Source organism: Megalobrama amblycephala, linkage group LG4, assembly GCF_018812025.1.
Source record: "Megalobrama amblycephala isolate DHTTF-2021 linkage group LG4, ASM1881202v1, whole genome shotgun sequence".
Lineage (NCBI taxonomy): Eukaryota > Metazoa > Chordata > Actinopteri > Cypriniformes > Xenocyprididae > Megalobrama > Megalobrama amblycephala.
This window is the reverse complement of record NC_063047.1, coordinates 175245-190798: the sequence shown is the minus strand read 5'-3', so window position 1 is coordinate 190798 and position 15554 is coordinate 175245. Positions and strand designations below refer to the sequence as shown.

The window sequence follows — 15554 nt, the reverse complement described above, 5'->3', positions numbered from 1 at the left end:
GCTCCTTTCACGAGATGTAATATCAGTCTCTGGTGTCTCCAGAATGTGTGTGTGAAGTTTCAGCTCAAAATCCCCCACAGATCATTTATTATAGCTTGTCAAATTTGCTCCTATTTGGGTGTGAGCAAAAACACGCCGTTTTTGTGTGTGTCCCTTTAAATGCAAATGAGCTGCTGCTCCAGAAGAGGGCGGAGCTTTAACAGCTCAACAACAACAAAGCTGGAGAATCTCACGCAGACAAAATGACGACAGTGTTCAGCCTTACATTGTTCAAACCGGAGTCGACACTGATGGAGAGACTCAGGAAGAAGTTACAACTTTTAGACGTTTCTGAATGGTTAGTGGATAAATTGATGTAGTTGCTGTGGAGTTGATTCAACTCATCCACTAGCATGTGTCGTCATGTTCATCTTTTGTGTTGAATTGACCCTCGTTTGTGAAGCAGTCCGGCGTAAAATGACGGCATGTCAACAACACTCGACTACAACAACTCTTCCTCTTCTCTAAAGCAGCCCAACATGGCCCCGCCCCCTTTGTTGCGTGTTCTCGGGGGCGGGGTTTATGTAAATTTTAGGGTTTGTGATGTCACAAACCCAGGAAGAAGCTCGTTGTCCTTAAAAAGTGATTTCTGTAAAAGAAAATATCTCTTTGCATTGAACTTTGAGTGTCGTAACTTCGCAGATGTTGTTTATGATCAAACAGCAACATTACACACTAACTAAAGTTAAAAAAGTCAAATCATAATCCACCACCCCTTTAAGGATGAGAAGAAAACTTGACTCTTTTCTACCCCTACACTGAAACATCATCTGTCCAATGTGTGTCCAGGTCCCGAACTTCAAGAACGTGACGCTGCCGGCCAGCGAGCAGGTGACGGCGCAGGAGATCGACAGCTACTTCCGACAGGAGCTGATCTACAAGCGTAACGAGAGGATGGGGAGACGCGTCAAAGCACTGCTCGAGGAGCAACCCGACAAGAGCTTCTTCTTCGCCTTCGGAGCAGGTCAGTTTCCCTCGGGAAGCTCCCCAGATGCCTTTGAAGTCTTCTTTTGATCAGGTTTTTATTTCCGTAGGGTTAGTTGAGTCTGGGCGTGACGTAACGAAATGTTTCCAGCTCAGGTACGACTGCGAGACGGCTCGTTTCTGACCTCGGTGTGCAAATATCCTCCAGCGTTCAGCAGCTTTTGACTTGCAAACACTGCTGCTAAAAATAATTGCGCGCTCATGTCGCAGAGATTAAATGAGATTATGCTCTTTCTAAAAGCAAATCTTGGCTTTTTAAAACCCTGAGAAATGGATTTTCTTTTTTCTCAGAAGAAAAGTTTGCAGCTGTAATTATTCCGCCTTCGATGGCCGTCCATCACAGCGACGGCTCCGGCGCGGTTCACCGCGAGGTCATGTGCGGATCAGCGGCCGTGCGCTCAATGAAATGATGTGGAAATCTGATTAAAGCCACTTAGAACAAATGACTCAAATTCTTTTCATTGTGGTCGTGCGGCAAACGCAGGCTCTTTATGAGCCAGAGCGATGGGTTAGAGAAGCTGGACTAATGGACATAAACACATGCAATCTACTTATTGCCACATATTCTGCTTCATTTAACTCCAGATTGAAAACAGGGAGATTGTAAACAGCAGGAAACGCTCTTTACTGTGAAGTTTGAGTCACTGCATCACTCCAGCAGTGCCGTTTGCTGTGGCAGATATTGTGTGTTTGTCTCGGCACAGACTGCAGCTGATAAGATAAAGAGAGCATGTTGATCAGGGTTAAAACAACAGCACTGCTGCGAGACAATCAGCATTCCGGCTCGTTAGCACAGCGAGGAATGCCGGGAATGTTTGTGTTGCTCCCACAAGCCCCGCGGACCAGCGCCGTCGGATTCGCACCTGAAGCTCTCCTCGAGCAGCTGATCGTCATGCTGTCCGCGGATCATGATCGTGGTCTCGGTGCCAGTTTCATGTTTCTAATGACTTCACCATCACGAGTTTGACAAAAAAGTGTTTTTTGTCCAGAAATGCATGAAGCAACACATGAATATTCCTCACATTTAAATACATACATGAGGAAGAAAATAAATGCACTAATTTTCAACAATCGGAATAAATCCGAATTCTGTTTATATGAAGCCTAAATGTTGCAATGCGATTCACGTACTCACATTTACATCCAACAGATGCTTTTGACTAAAGCGACTTACAAAAGACAACAAAAGCAACTCAAAGAGCAACAATCTTCATAATATACAACATAAGGTTATTAGACAAATACAGAGTTTTGGCATGAAACTCTAGATGGCACCGGCTGATGTAGCTCCTTAAAGGATTAGTTCAGTTTCCTGATAATTCACTCACTCTCATGTCATCCAAGATGTTCATGTCTTTGAATGAAGGTTTTTTTTTCTCCATATAGTGGACTTCACTGGGGTTCAACGGGTTGAAGGTCCAAATGTCAGTTTCAGTGCAGCTTCAAAGAGCTCTACATGATCCCAGACGAGGAATAAGAGTCTCATCTAGAGAAACCATCGGACATTTTATAAAAAAATAAACATTATATAGTTTTTAACCACAAATGCTCGTCTTGCACTGCTCTGTGATGCTCCACGCATGACGTAATCATGTTGGAAAGGTCACGCGTGACGCAGGAGGAAGTACCGATCCAGTGTTTACAATGACTAAGTCAAACGGCCTTTACAAAAAAAGGTAAAACAACGATGTCGGATGATTTTGAAGTTGGAGGAGAAAATGAGATGGAGTGTGTGTGTGTGTGTGTGTGTGTGTGTGTGTGTGTGTGTGTTTCGGGCGCAGAGGTTGAAGCAGATGGTCACAGTCTGCTGAGTTTGTGGCTGCAGGAAGCGAGTGAGTGAAAGCAGAGACGACTGCAGCTCCACACACTAACAAGGGCTGCGTTTCATGCTGTTCTTCAGCAGACGCTCGTCCAGAGAGGAGAGTGTAAGTGATCCTGATTCAGCCCTCCGCTCCATTACGGCTGGTTCTGGGGGGCCGAAGCTTCATGCGAGTCTGAGAGCCTCACGAGTGAATCTGGATCGATCTCTAAATTATTCAGCACCACCGAAACAATCACTGATTTGGACTAATTATGCCTGTTTATTCTCTGATGTGTACATTCTCAAACAATTAGACATCATTAACATAAGTGAAACGTTAATTAATATATAAACCATAATGAACATGTGGGGAAGCTCTTCACGACAACCTGCCAAAATAAAAGCTCAGTTTAACTTTTGACAGAAATATATTACTATTATAATATAGTTTACAACATTATTTTTAAGTTATATCGTACAATTTTTCATCCATGTTTTAATTATATAGTAAACCTTTGTTGTGCAGCAATTTGTTTGCTAAAAATGAAAAGAATTGTGCTAATTTCATATTGCATTAAAAAATTATTTAATTGCTAAAGTTTTTCATGTGACAACCACTATTTTAGATAATAATTTGTATTAAATCATTAAACAGAGAATCCTGAAAAATTAAAACAGATTTTTGGTAAAATAAAATGAAACATTTTATAGGGCACTATTATTAACATTTTAATAAATTATTAAAGTTTAATAAATTCAATTGATTAGACATCATTTTTAATATTAAAATTTAATTAAACCATTTAAAATGGAATTCAGAAAAATTAAATTATTAAAAATTAAAAAAAAAAATATGGAACTTGAGAAAAATAAAAAGGAATTTTGGAAAAACAAGAACTGATTTTATTTGCTCAGTTCAAATTTAATTTCATTTTTGATTATTTGGAGACTCGATTCTCCATTCGTCCGATATGTTAATTCACTTTTCGTCACTAAATGAAAAGATGCGATTAGGAAAAATAAGCTGCTGTTTATTCCTGATGGAATGATCTGGAGTCAGGCGGATGATGGTGGAAATATGATGTGCAACATCTGGAGATGATCAGAAACTGATCTCAGCTCCTCCATCATTATTTCCCCAATAAGACGCTGTTTATGTATTACTGAAACCTGCTTGAACAGAGATTGAGTTTTTCATCCCATCACAGAAACCACACATTTAAATATCTGAGACTGCGGTAATTAAACTCAGCATTTACATTTTTTGCTTTTTTCTTTTCACGCACAATTAAGTTTCCTTTTGTAAACGAACTCGTGAGCCGCGCTGCACCGGCGCTTCTGTAAACTCAGATCTGGGAGTTTTCTGTGGGAAAGTTAGATGTGTTTGTAACTGCTGTGTTTAGCCGGCGATCCTCACGAATGCTGCAGGTGTGTGATGTTGTGTGAATGCAGTTCAAGAGCTTCAGACCGAAGCAGCGGCCGCCGTCGACCCTCTGCGACGCTCCGTCTGTGTTTTATGAGCCGGGTGTTTTGTGCTGCTGTGATTTACTGCGGTACGAATGACTGTGAAACTGTTTACGAGCGCGTGTATGAAGAAACACAGTCTGCAAACACTCAGCGCTGACGGAGAGACGATTCTGTGATGTGATTCGGTGAACGCATGCGCTCGTGCTCAAGCTCCATCGGCATGAAAATCACGACTTTCCCTTTCCTGAAGGACACGGGCGATGTTAAAATATACAGGATTTCACGAGTTCACACTGACATATAATCAGAGTAAAGGTTATGCGTATTTGTCGTGCTGCCTGAGGGGAGGGCTCCGACCAATCAGAGCCATGACATGTGTGATGTCATCAAGTACTAGTGAAACAAGTCCCTCAGGACGTCGCGAAGCGTCGGTTGTCGTTCCAAGATTGTGCCAAAATCGTGTAGTCTGAAACCGGCATGTCTGTATTTGGCTCGTTTTTACAAACTGAGGGATGATCATGTTGATCAGAACCGAGACTGTAAATGCTTGATGAAATGTTTCATTGTTCAGCCCTAAAATCCATCCCGTGTCCCACCATCTGGTGTAACTGGAGAACGTGTGTCGTAACAGCGATAGACCTGAGCTCATGTGACCTGCGACCTCTGACCCCACGCGACCCCGTGCTGCACCTGGAACACGGTTTTATGTTTTTGCCTGCAGATAAAGGGCCTGTGAACGAGAGGAAAGTGCTGCATGCCCATTTATTAGCAGACGAATGGAGACAGCCGTCTGTAATCCCAGCATGCTCTGCTGCAGAAGCTCCTCACGACTGCTGGATCTGCGCAGACGGTTCGGCTCCTCATGATGCGCTTGATTTTATTTGAAAATCTGTGGTCAGAATCAGCCTCGTAATCTGAAACAGAATAACTTCCCCTCTGATGATGAGGGCGGGGCAACCTGTCACTCATATGAGATCCACCAATCAATTCCCCATGGACAAAATCAAGCCCCGCCCTACATTTGTTCTTGTTTGAGAAGCCGTTTATTCCATTTCATGCTGACTTTAAAGGGGTGGTTGATTATGATTTCACTTTTTTAACTGTGCAATCCTCAGATTCTCCAGCTTTGTTGTTGTTGAGCTGTTAAAGCTCCGCCCTCTTCTGGAAAGCGGAGCTCATTTGCATTTAAAGGGACACACACAAAAACGGCGTGTTTTTGCTCACACCCAAATAGGGGCAAATTTGACAAGCTATAATAAATGATCTGTGGGGGATTTTGAGCTGAAACTTCACAGACGCATTCTGGAGACACCAGAGACTGATATTACATCTCGTTATTATCGGTCCCCTTTAAGGACTTGTGGTGATTTATATGGAGTAGTATCAACTGTAATGTCTTTATTCAGATCTTTTGATGCGTCACATTGAAGTGCATTGTATGTGCATGATTATACTGACGATGCAGATCTAAATGTGGTTTAAAAAAAGTCTTGACACGCAACACGCCGTACATCTGAACATCAGCGCAGCTGTTTGTTTTCACACTGAGCCCGTTCCCGCTTTCATCTGAAACGATCGGCCTCCGCGTTTGGCTGTGCTTTAGTTGGCAGCGCGAGAGACGCGGTGTGTTCGTGCCAGAGATATGCGATCCCACGAGGACTCGAGCGAAGCCGTGCCACCACAAACTCACAAACTCACGCATCTCGCTGGAAATTCATGAATAGCTGTAAATTCTGTCATCATTCACACTCACCACTTTCCAGAACTTTCGAATGTCCAGACAAAGAAAGCAGACGGTGCTGTCAAACCCTAACAAAAGAGCCTTAAAAATGTCCTGAGAAGTGTAACGTCTGTTCCTCACATGTGAGTATAGCACACAGCTCAGCTGTAAATAACAGCACATGTGTGTAGTGTGAGTAAATAATGCCAGAATGATGAGTTTGAGTTGAGCTCTTGCTTTATTAATCCGTCTCCGGTGTTTTCATGTAAAGTCTGTGTGCGTCTGATCCGTCTCTGTAGAAGCGTTTCACATCCCGCCGTATCTCACTCGGCATCGCAAGACTTCAAATTCCCGCTTTTGTGTGCTGTGGCCCGTTTCCACTGAGTCCAGATCACGGCTGTTGTCCTTCTCCGTCCGTCTGGAGAGATGCAGGCGGTAGATTTCACCCTTTCACCCTCGCGATAAACTCCATCCAGTGCGTCGATTCCGATGAATGATTGCTTTTCTTTAGACTCTGGAATCCTGGCTTTCATTATAATTCGGGCATCACGCAGGTTATAGACGAGTGTGGAGCGGATCTGATGTTATCTGTGTATCTGCCCTCATGTGTGAGGAACAACATCTGCTGTGTGTTCAGATCTGCAGGATTCTCTCAGAGTTGAAGTTTTACAAGGTTTTATTCAAGATTTTGTGTTTATTTTTTATTTATCTGTGGAGCAGGGGATTTTACTGTGCTCTTGCTGTTCTTATGCATTGCCCATTTTATAATATTTATTTGCAGCTCACTGTTTAATATCTCCTGTTTTAGGCCTACAGGAGGTTCTGCTCAGAGCTCTTTGACTGCGGTTAATGTTTTATCAAGGGAGTTTGGTGCTATTTTTATTACATAATTACTAGGGCTGTCAAGTGATTAAAAATTTTAATCTAATTAATTACATGATGTGCCAATTAATTCATCTAATTGCAAATTAATCGCACATCAAATTTGGCTGAGAAATTACCCCCAGAAGATCATTTAAAGGGGTGGTTGAATGTGATTTGACTTTTTTTTACTGTGCAATCCTCATTTTGGCTGCGTGAGATTCTCCAGCTTTGTTGTTGTTGAGCTGTTAAAGCTCCGCCCTCTTCTGGGAAAGGGGGCCGGGAGCAGAGCTCATTTGCATTTAAAGGGACACACACAAAAACGCCGTGTTTTTGCTCACACCCAAACAGGAGCAAATTTGACAAGCTATAATAAATGATCTGTGGGGGATTTTGAGCTGAAGGATCATGTGACACTGAAGACTGGAGAAATGATGCTGAAAATTCAGCTTTGATTACAGAAATACATTATATTTTAAAGTATATTAAAATAAAAAAAATTAAATAGTAAGATTTCTTTCAAAAAACGTGCTATTGTGTTCAGTCGTTGTTTTGGCAGTCTCCGCATCTCCTCCTGGAACTCGCGGCACTCCGGAGCGTTTTGTTTACAGACTGACAGCAGGTCATTTTTCAGCGAACCGCCGTCGAGTGCCGCTGATCTCTCTGCTTTCAAGCTGAGGATCTTAACTGCCAGTGAACATTCCTCCATGGATACGACTCCAACAAAAATACCACAGTATTGTAAAAATGTGTTGAAGTTGTTTTATTTGTGCGTTTAGCCTGTCGCCCACTTATCAGCTCGTCTTGAGTCTCCTCAGACGGTTTACAGCGGTTTTTAAGTTGCCTTCAGCAATAACAGGATTTTGATTTTCCTTCACTGAAGGAATCATGACTTCAGATTTGGACAGAGGTGCAGCGAGTATTAATGAGAGCGCTGAAATAACACTGGGAGATTTTATTTGGCTTCGCTTCTTTGTTGGACTTTATACAGCGTTTACCTCCAGCACCACGACTAATAGGCCAAACTGAAAAAAAAAGCCAAGACTCGAGCTTCCAACAACAACTAACCATTCATTTCACCTTATTAAACTCACCACTAAAGATCCAGGGTGTGTCCTTGGAAGCTCTTTGTATCAGACATATTTCCGACTTGTGCATTCATGCATGTTTCTAGCGCATTTTTAATGGGAATAACATTAGACATACAGCCTTTTCCAAGGCAGGTAATTCCAGCAATGTGTTCAGATGACTTTATGAGATGTGTGTCTCCAGAACAAGAATATTTCTCGCTGGATTCACATTGAACTCGTTGCATGATTCAAGTACTCATTTTTAGTTTCATTTGCTCTGAAATGGCAGTAAATGATTATTTCACCACGTTTCTCTCTGGTCCTGCAGGATTAGCATCTCCTCAGACGTCAGGCTTGTCATTTTGACCTAGTGCTTAGTTTGCTCTGGTATTGTCCAGATCCCGGGTCAGTCAAAGGTTAGTGTAGGAGCCGGTCTGTCCGGGCTGTTAAATATCAAAGCTTAGTCTCTCAGACGCGGGCGAGTCTGTACAATTTCAACATAATTACCACCTTTACTGAGTTTTGGGGTTTGTTAACTGCTGGTATCAGATAATAGTAACAGGCTAATGATAGTAATAGAGTGTTTTATTGTTGCATGAAGCGCATGTGAAATCGTACGCCAGTATCCTTTTAAATATTAGGAGATTTAAATGTCGCTCGGTTTTGTTCAATTATGAGATTTAAATGTCACTCAGTTTTGTTCAATTATGAGATTTAAATGTCGCTCAGTTTTGTTCAATTATGAGATTTAAATGTCGCTCGGTTTTGTTCTGTTACGAGATTGAAATTTCGGTCCGTTTTGTTCTGTTACGAGATTGAAATTTCGGTCCGTTTTGTTCTGTTACGAGATTTAAATGTCGCTCGGGTTTGTTTAATTATGAGATTTAAATGTCACTCAGTTTTGTTCTGTTACGAGATTTAAATGTCGCTCGGTTTTGTTCAATTATGAGATTTAAATGTCACTCAGTTTTGTTCTGTTACGAGATTTAAATGTCTGTCAGTTTTGTTCTGTTACGAGATTTAAATGTCGCTCAGTTTTGTTCAATTATGAGATTTAAATGTCGCTCGGTTTTGTTCTGTTACGAGATTGAAATTTCGGTCCGTTTTGTTCTGTTACGAGATTGAAATTTCGGTCCGTTTTGTTCTGTTACGAGATTTAAATGTCTGTCAGTTTTGTTCTGTTACGAGATTTAAATGTCGCTCGGTTTTGTTCAATTATGAGATTTAAATGTCACTCAGTTTTGTTCAATTATGAGATTTAAATGTCGCTCGGGTTTGTTCTGTTACGAGATTTAAATGTGTGTCAGTTTTGTTCTGTTACAAGATTTAAATGTCGCTCGGGTTTGTTCTGTTACGAGATTTAAATGTGTGTCAGTTTTGTTCTGTTACAAGATTTAAATGTCACTCGGGTTTGTTCTGTCACGAGATTTAAATGTGTGTCAGTTTTGTTCTGTTACAAGATTTAAATGTCGCTCGGGTTTGTTCTGTTACGAGATTTAAATGTGTGTCAGTTTTGTTCTGTTACGAGATTTAAATGTGTGTCAGTTTTGTTCTGTTACGAGATTTAAATGTCGCTCGGGTTTGTTCTGTTACGAGATTTAAATGTGTGTCAGTTTTGTTCTGTTACAAGATTTAAATGTCGCTCGGGTTTGTTCTGTTACGAGATTTAAATGTGTGTCAGTTTTGTTCTGTTACGAGATTTAAATGTCGCTCGGGTTTGTTCTGTTACGAGATTTAAATGTGTGTCAGTTTTGTTCTGTTACGAGATTTAAATGTCGCTCGGGTTTGTTCTGTTACGAGATTTAAATGTGTGTCAGTTTTGTTCTGTTACGAGATTTAAATGTGTGTCATTTTTGTTCTGTTACGAGATTGAAATTTCGGTCCGTTTTGTTCTGTTATGAGATTTAAATGTCTGTCAGTTTTGTTCTGTTACGAGATTTAAATGCCGCTCGGTTTTGTTCCGTTACGAGATTTAAATGTCGCTCGGGTTTGTTCTGTTACGAGATTTAAATGTGTGTCAGTTTTGTTCTGTTACGAGATTTAAATGTCGCTCGGGTTTGTTCTGTTACGAGATTTAAATGTGTGTCAGTCTTGTTCTGTTACAGATTTAAATGTCGCTCGGTTTTGTTCTATTACGAGATTTAAATGTCGCTCGGGTTTGTTCTGTTACGAGATTTAAATGTGTGTCAGTTTTGTTCTGTTACGAGATTTAAATGTCGCTCGGGTTTGTTCTGTTACGAGATTTAAATGTGTGTCAGTTTTGTTCTGTTACGAGATTTAAATGTGTGTCATTTTTGTTCTGTTACGAGATTGAAATTTCGGTCCGTTTTGTTCTGTTATGAGATTTAAATGTCTGTCAGTTTTGTTCTGTTACGAGATTTAAATGCCGCTCGGTTTTGTTCCGTTACAAGATTTAAATGTCGCTCGGGTTTGTTCTGTTACGAGATTTAAATGTGTGTCAGTTTTGTTCTGTTACGAGATTTAAATGTCGCTCGGGTTTGTTCTGTTACGAGATTTAAATGTGTGTCAGTTTTGTTCTGTTACAAGATTTAAATGTCGCTCGGTTTTGTTCTATTACGAGATTTAAATGTCGCTCGGGTTTGTTCTGTTATGAGATTTAAATGTCGCTCAGTTTTGTTCTATTACGAGATTTAAATGCCGCTCGGGTTTGTTAACTGCTGGTATCAGATAATAGTTACAGGCTAATGATAGTAATAGAGTGTTTTATTTATGCATGAAGCGTGTGTAATCGTACGCTCCCTCTTCTTGTTCTTCATTGAGTTTAATTCCAGTTGAATCGCTTGTTGTGTTCCTCATTTGTAAGTCGCTTTGGATAAAGGTGTCTGCTGAATGAATACATGTAAATGTAAAAGCCTTCCGTGTCTGTGGACAAAGACAAATGACGGCCGTGGTTTAGTAAGTCCATAATCTGCCCATAAGCGGAGGCTAAATATAAGAGGAATGAGACACGAGACGAGTATTAGCTGGAAACGTCCTCTCTGGTTACTGACTCTGAGGTTTCTGCGGGTGAATGAAACGGATCGCTGCTTTATTTCTCTCATTGAAAACAGCAGCATCTGCTTAATATTAATATTAATAATCTGCTTAAACAAATACTAGTTGCACATTACACTGCAAAAAATCATGTTCTTCCTCAGTTCTTCCTCCTCAAATATCTAAACATTCTTAAATCAAGATACATTTACTGGAGAAGAGAAATGACTGAAGATATTAAGTCTTGTGACCGTATTAAGGATTGATAACCGTATTTGAACGAGGCCTGGTTAAGACCGGTTAATGGTGTCAATCACAGTGTTTAGCAGCAGCACGAGCGGCTCTGTGTGTTCAGGGAGATTTCCACACACCGCCGCGTTTATTTACCCAGCACGCACCTCTCCGCTCCAGCTCAACATCTCTAATATAAATATGACGGCGTATGGAAAAGAAGCTCAGTTTAAGACGTGCCATTTGCTCTAATAATTGGAGTGAAGGCTGAAGGACACAGGCGTCTTTCTGGAGGCTCCTGGACTCTGAATGGACGGGTGTCTGTGGAGCGTCGCCAGCTGACAGCATGAATACGCTCAGTATAGCGCCGAGCCCACGGCCCCTTAAGAAAACAAGCGCGCTAAAAGCCTGAGCTCAGGAAGTTTTGAATAAAAGCTTTTAGGTGGTTAGAGGCCTTATCTCAGCCGTCCATCAGCTACACGTGAGAGGGACGCCGCTTTCTGCAGATTGACTTTGGCGTTTGCTCAACGGATCAATACAGCCATTCAGGGGTGTGTTTCCCGTACAACGACGAAACTTGCTGCCTAAAGTCACCATGAAATCAAAATAGATGATTCTCGTTTTTTTATGAAATATTGCAGTGTTTATTCTAAATGATTTATCATTATTGTGTTCAACTCATGCTCCTCATAATCTTGAATCAGAATATCTTCCTCTTGCAGCATCTCTTCTCTTCTCTGATGACGAGGGCGGGGCAACCTGTCACTCACATGAGATCCACCAATAGCAAACCACAACCATCCAATCAATCCCCCACGGACAGAATCAAGCCCCTCCCTACATTCGCTCTTGTTTGAGAAGCGTTTCACTCGGATATACGACACAATAGAGAAGAAAAAACCAGTGCAACTTCAGTTTTTATGCGACTTTAACATCTTAGTCAGTGTTTTCCATTAATGATAAAGTAGGTAAGAACCGTCTCTTCTATAAGACAGTGTTGACTGAATGAACTCTTGATTCAGTGTGTTCCAGATGCATGATGGGAGATTGGGCGCTTCAGCTGAAGTCAGTGATCTCTAAGATTAAGCCTTTTTAGCCCGTAAGGATTTGGGAAATGTTATTCATGCGTTTATTTTCACTTGATTACACTTCTGAAACTCTGTTATGGTGCTCAAAACTAAATCTTGAACAGATGATCCAGATCCACAGCTGCAAGATTGACAAGAACTCGAAAATATGACCACATTACCCCCGTTTTAAGAACGCTGCATTGGTTACTGGTTTCTTACAGAATTAATTTTAAGCTTTTAATGTTTGTTTTTAATTCTTTTTTAATTTATTTAATTGCATTGTACTGACCCTCCATATATCGCTGACCTGATTCACTTTCGTAAGTCAGAGAGGTTATTAGGATATCATATAATATAAACAAACTGGAATTGGAATCTTGCGTACCGTCAAAAACCCAAACCCTCCAGATCAGTGACTGACACTTAATCTGCCAGTGTTTGACATCACAGCATCTGATCACCTGAAACTCTCACAATACACACTCTTCATGTGAAGTGACAGCAGGAAATATCAGTACAGTAAAGTCATCTAACATTACAGACTCCTTCCGCACTGCAGGCTGTGTGTGTGTGTGTGTGTGTGTGTGTGTGTGTGTGTGTGTGTGTGTGTGTGTGTGTGTGTGTGTGTGTGACAGACTTCAGACACAGAGTTCAGAGACTAAAGGTCAAGTGTTTGTGTTGCAGGCCATTTTCTGGGAAACAACACAGTGATAGACGTTCTACGGCGTGAAGGATATGAGGTGGAGCACACACCTGCTGGACAGCCGCTCCACAGGTAACACACACACACTCATTACACACTACACAGACAGACACACACACACACACACTCACTACACTCACTCACACACACAGTGAGCTCATAATGACGGTCCCCCGGGTCTCCGCCGCGGTCAGAATGGGGCTCATTGTGTGAAGGGCTCATGGGTTTCATCACAACATATGCAGAAATATGAAGAGCGTGAGTGTGTTACAGTTAAAGTCAGTGTGCTCTGAACGCAGTGAGCGTCAAACTCGTCTGGAGGAAGTGATGCGTGTTTGAGCCAGTGATTAGTTCTGTTTAGGCATGTGTTGGTTGCAGGAGGTCAGTTAACACACATGATCAGCACAACAAACACACCAGTTCCACAGAGATCTAGTGTTGTGTTGAAAAGAGTCATCTGGCTTCAGTACATAACGTGCGTCCTGCTGTTTGACCACAGAAAATAATGCTGTGATTCAGTTTGTCAACAACACAAAAAAATCACCCAGTAGAACAAAACATGTAAATCTCATAACAGAACAAAACCGAGCGACATTTAAATCTTGTAACAACAAAACCGAGTGACATTTAAATCTCGTAACAACAAAACCGAGTGACATTTAAATCTCGTAACAACAAAACCGAGTGACATTTAAATCTCGTAACAACAAAACCGAGTGACATTTAAATCTCGTAACAACAAAACCGAGTGACATTTAAATCTCGTAACAACAAACCGAGTGACATTTAAATCTCGTAACAGAACAAAACTGAGTGACATTTAAATCTCGTAACAACAAAACCGAGTGACATTTAAATCTCGTAACAACAAAACCGAGTGACATTTAAATCTCGTAACAACAAAACCGAGTGACATTTAAATCTCGTAACAACAAAACCGAGTGACATTTAAATCTCGTAACAACAAAACCGAGTGACATTTAAATCTCGTAACAACAAACCGAGTGACATTTAAATCTCGTAACAGAACAAAACTGAGTGACATTTAAATCTTGTAACAACAAAACCGAGTGACATTTAAATCTTGTAACAACAAAACCGAGTGACATTTAAATCTCGTAACAACAAAACCGAGTGACATTTAAATCTCGTAACAACAAACCGAGTGACATTTAAATCTCGTAACAACAAACCGAGTGACATTTAAATCTCGTAACAGAACAAAACTGAGTGACATTTAAATCTTGTAACAACAAAACCGAACGAAATTTAAATCTTGTAACAACAAAACCGAGTGACATTTAAATCTCGTAACAACAAAACCGAGTGACATTTAAATCTCGTAACAACAAAACCGAGTGACATTTAAATCTCGTAACAACAAAACCGAGTGACATTTAAATCTCGTAACAACAAAACCGAGTGACATTTAAATCTCGTAACAACAAACCGAGTGACATTTAAATCTCGTAACAGAACAAAACTGAGTGACATTTAAATCTTGTAACAACAAAACCGAGTGACATTTAAATCTTGTAACAACAAAACCGAGTGACATTTAAATCTCGTAACAACAAAACCGAGTGACATTTAAATCTTGTAACAACAAAACCGAGTGACATTTAAATCTCGTAACAGAACAAAACCGAGTGACATTTAAATCTCGTAACAACAAAACCGAGTGACATTTAAATCTCGTAACAACAAAACCGAGTGACATTTAAATCTCGTAACAACAAAACCGAGTGACATTTAAATCTCGTAACAACAAAACCGAGTGACATTTAAATCTCGTAACAACAAAACCGAGTGACATTTAAATCTCGTAACAACAAAACCGAGTGACATTTAAATCTCGTAACAACAAACCGAGTGACATTTAAATCTCGTAACAGAACAAAACCGAGTGACATTTAAATCTCGTAACAACAAAACTGAGTGACATTTAAATCTCGTAACAACAAACCGAGTGACATTTAAATCTCGTAACAGAACAAAACTGAGTGACATTTAAATCTCGTAACAACAAAACCGAGTGACATTTAAATCTTGTAACAACAAAACCGAGTGACATTTAAATCTCGTAACAACAAAACCGAGTGACATTTAAATCTCGTAACAGAACAAAACTGAGTGACATTTAAATCTCGTAACAACAAAACCGAGTGACATTTAAATCTCGTAACAACAAAACGAAGCGACATTTAAATCTCATAATAGAACAAAACCGAGTGACATTTAAATCTCGTAACAACAAAACCGAGTGACATTTAAATCTTGTAACAACAAAACTGAACAAAATGTAAATATTTTTAACAACAAAACCGAACGAAATTTAAATCTTGTAACAACAAAACCGAGTGACATTTAAATCTCGTAACAACAAAACCGAACAAAATTTAAATCTTGTAACAACAAAACCGAACGAAATTTAAATCTTGTAACAACAAAACCGAACGAAATTTAAATCTTGTAACAACAAAACCGAACGAAATTTAAATCTTGTAACAACAAAACCGAGTGACATTTAAATCTCGTAACAACAAAACCGAACAAAATTTAAATCTTGTAACAACAAAACCGAACGAAATTTAAATCTTGTAACAACAAAACC

General features: G+C 40.2%; 1 protein-coding gene across 1 annotated transcript in view; it reads left to right on the top strand.

Annotated features, from left to right (window-relative positions):
* The window catches only part of trabd2a (TraB domain containing 2A), a 38459-nt gene that overhangs the window by 17628 nt on the left and 5277 nt on the right, over positions 1–15554 (top strand). The window contains exons 4-5 of the mRNA XM_048186665.1: positions 829–1003; positions 12922–13012. Coding sequence (XP_048042622.1) covers positions 829–1003; positions 12922–13012 — 266 coding nt within the window. The remainder of the gene's footprint in view (positions 1–828; positions 1004–12921; positions 13013–15554) is intronic.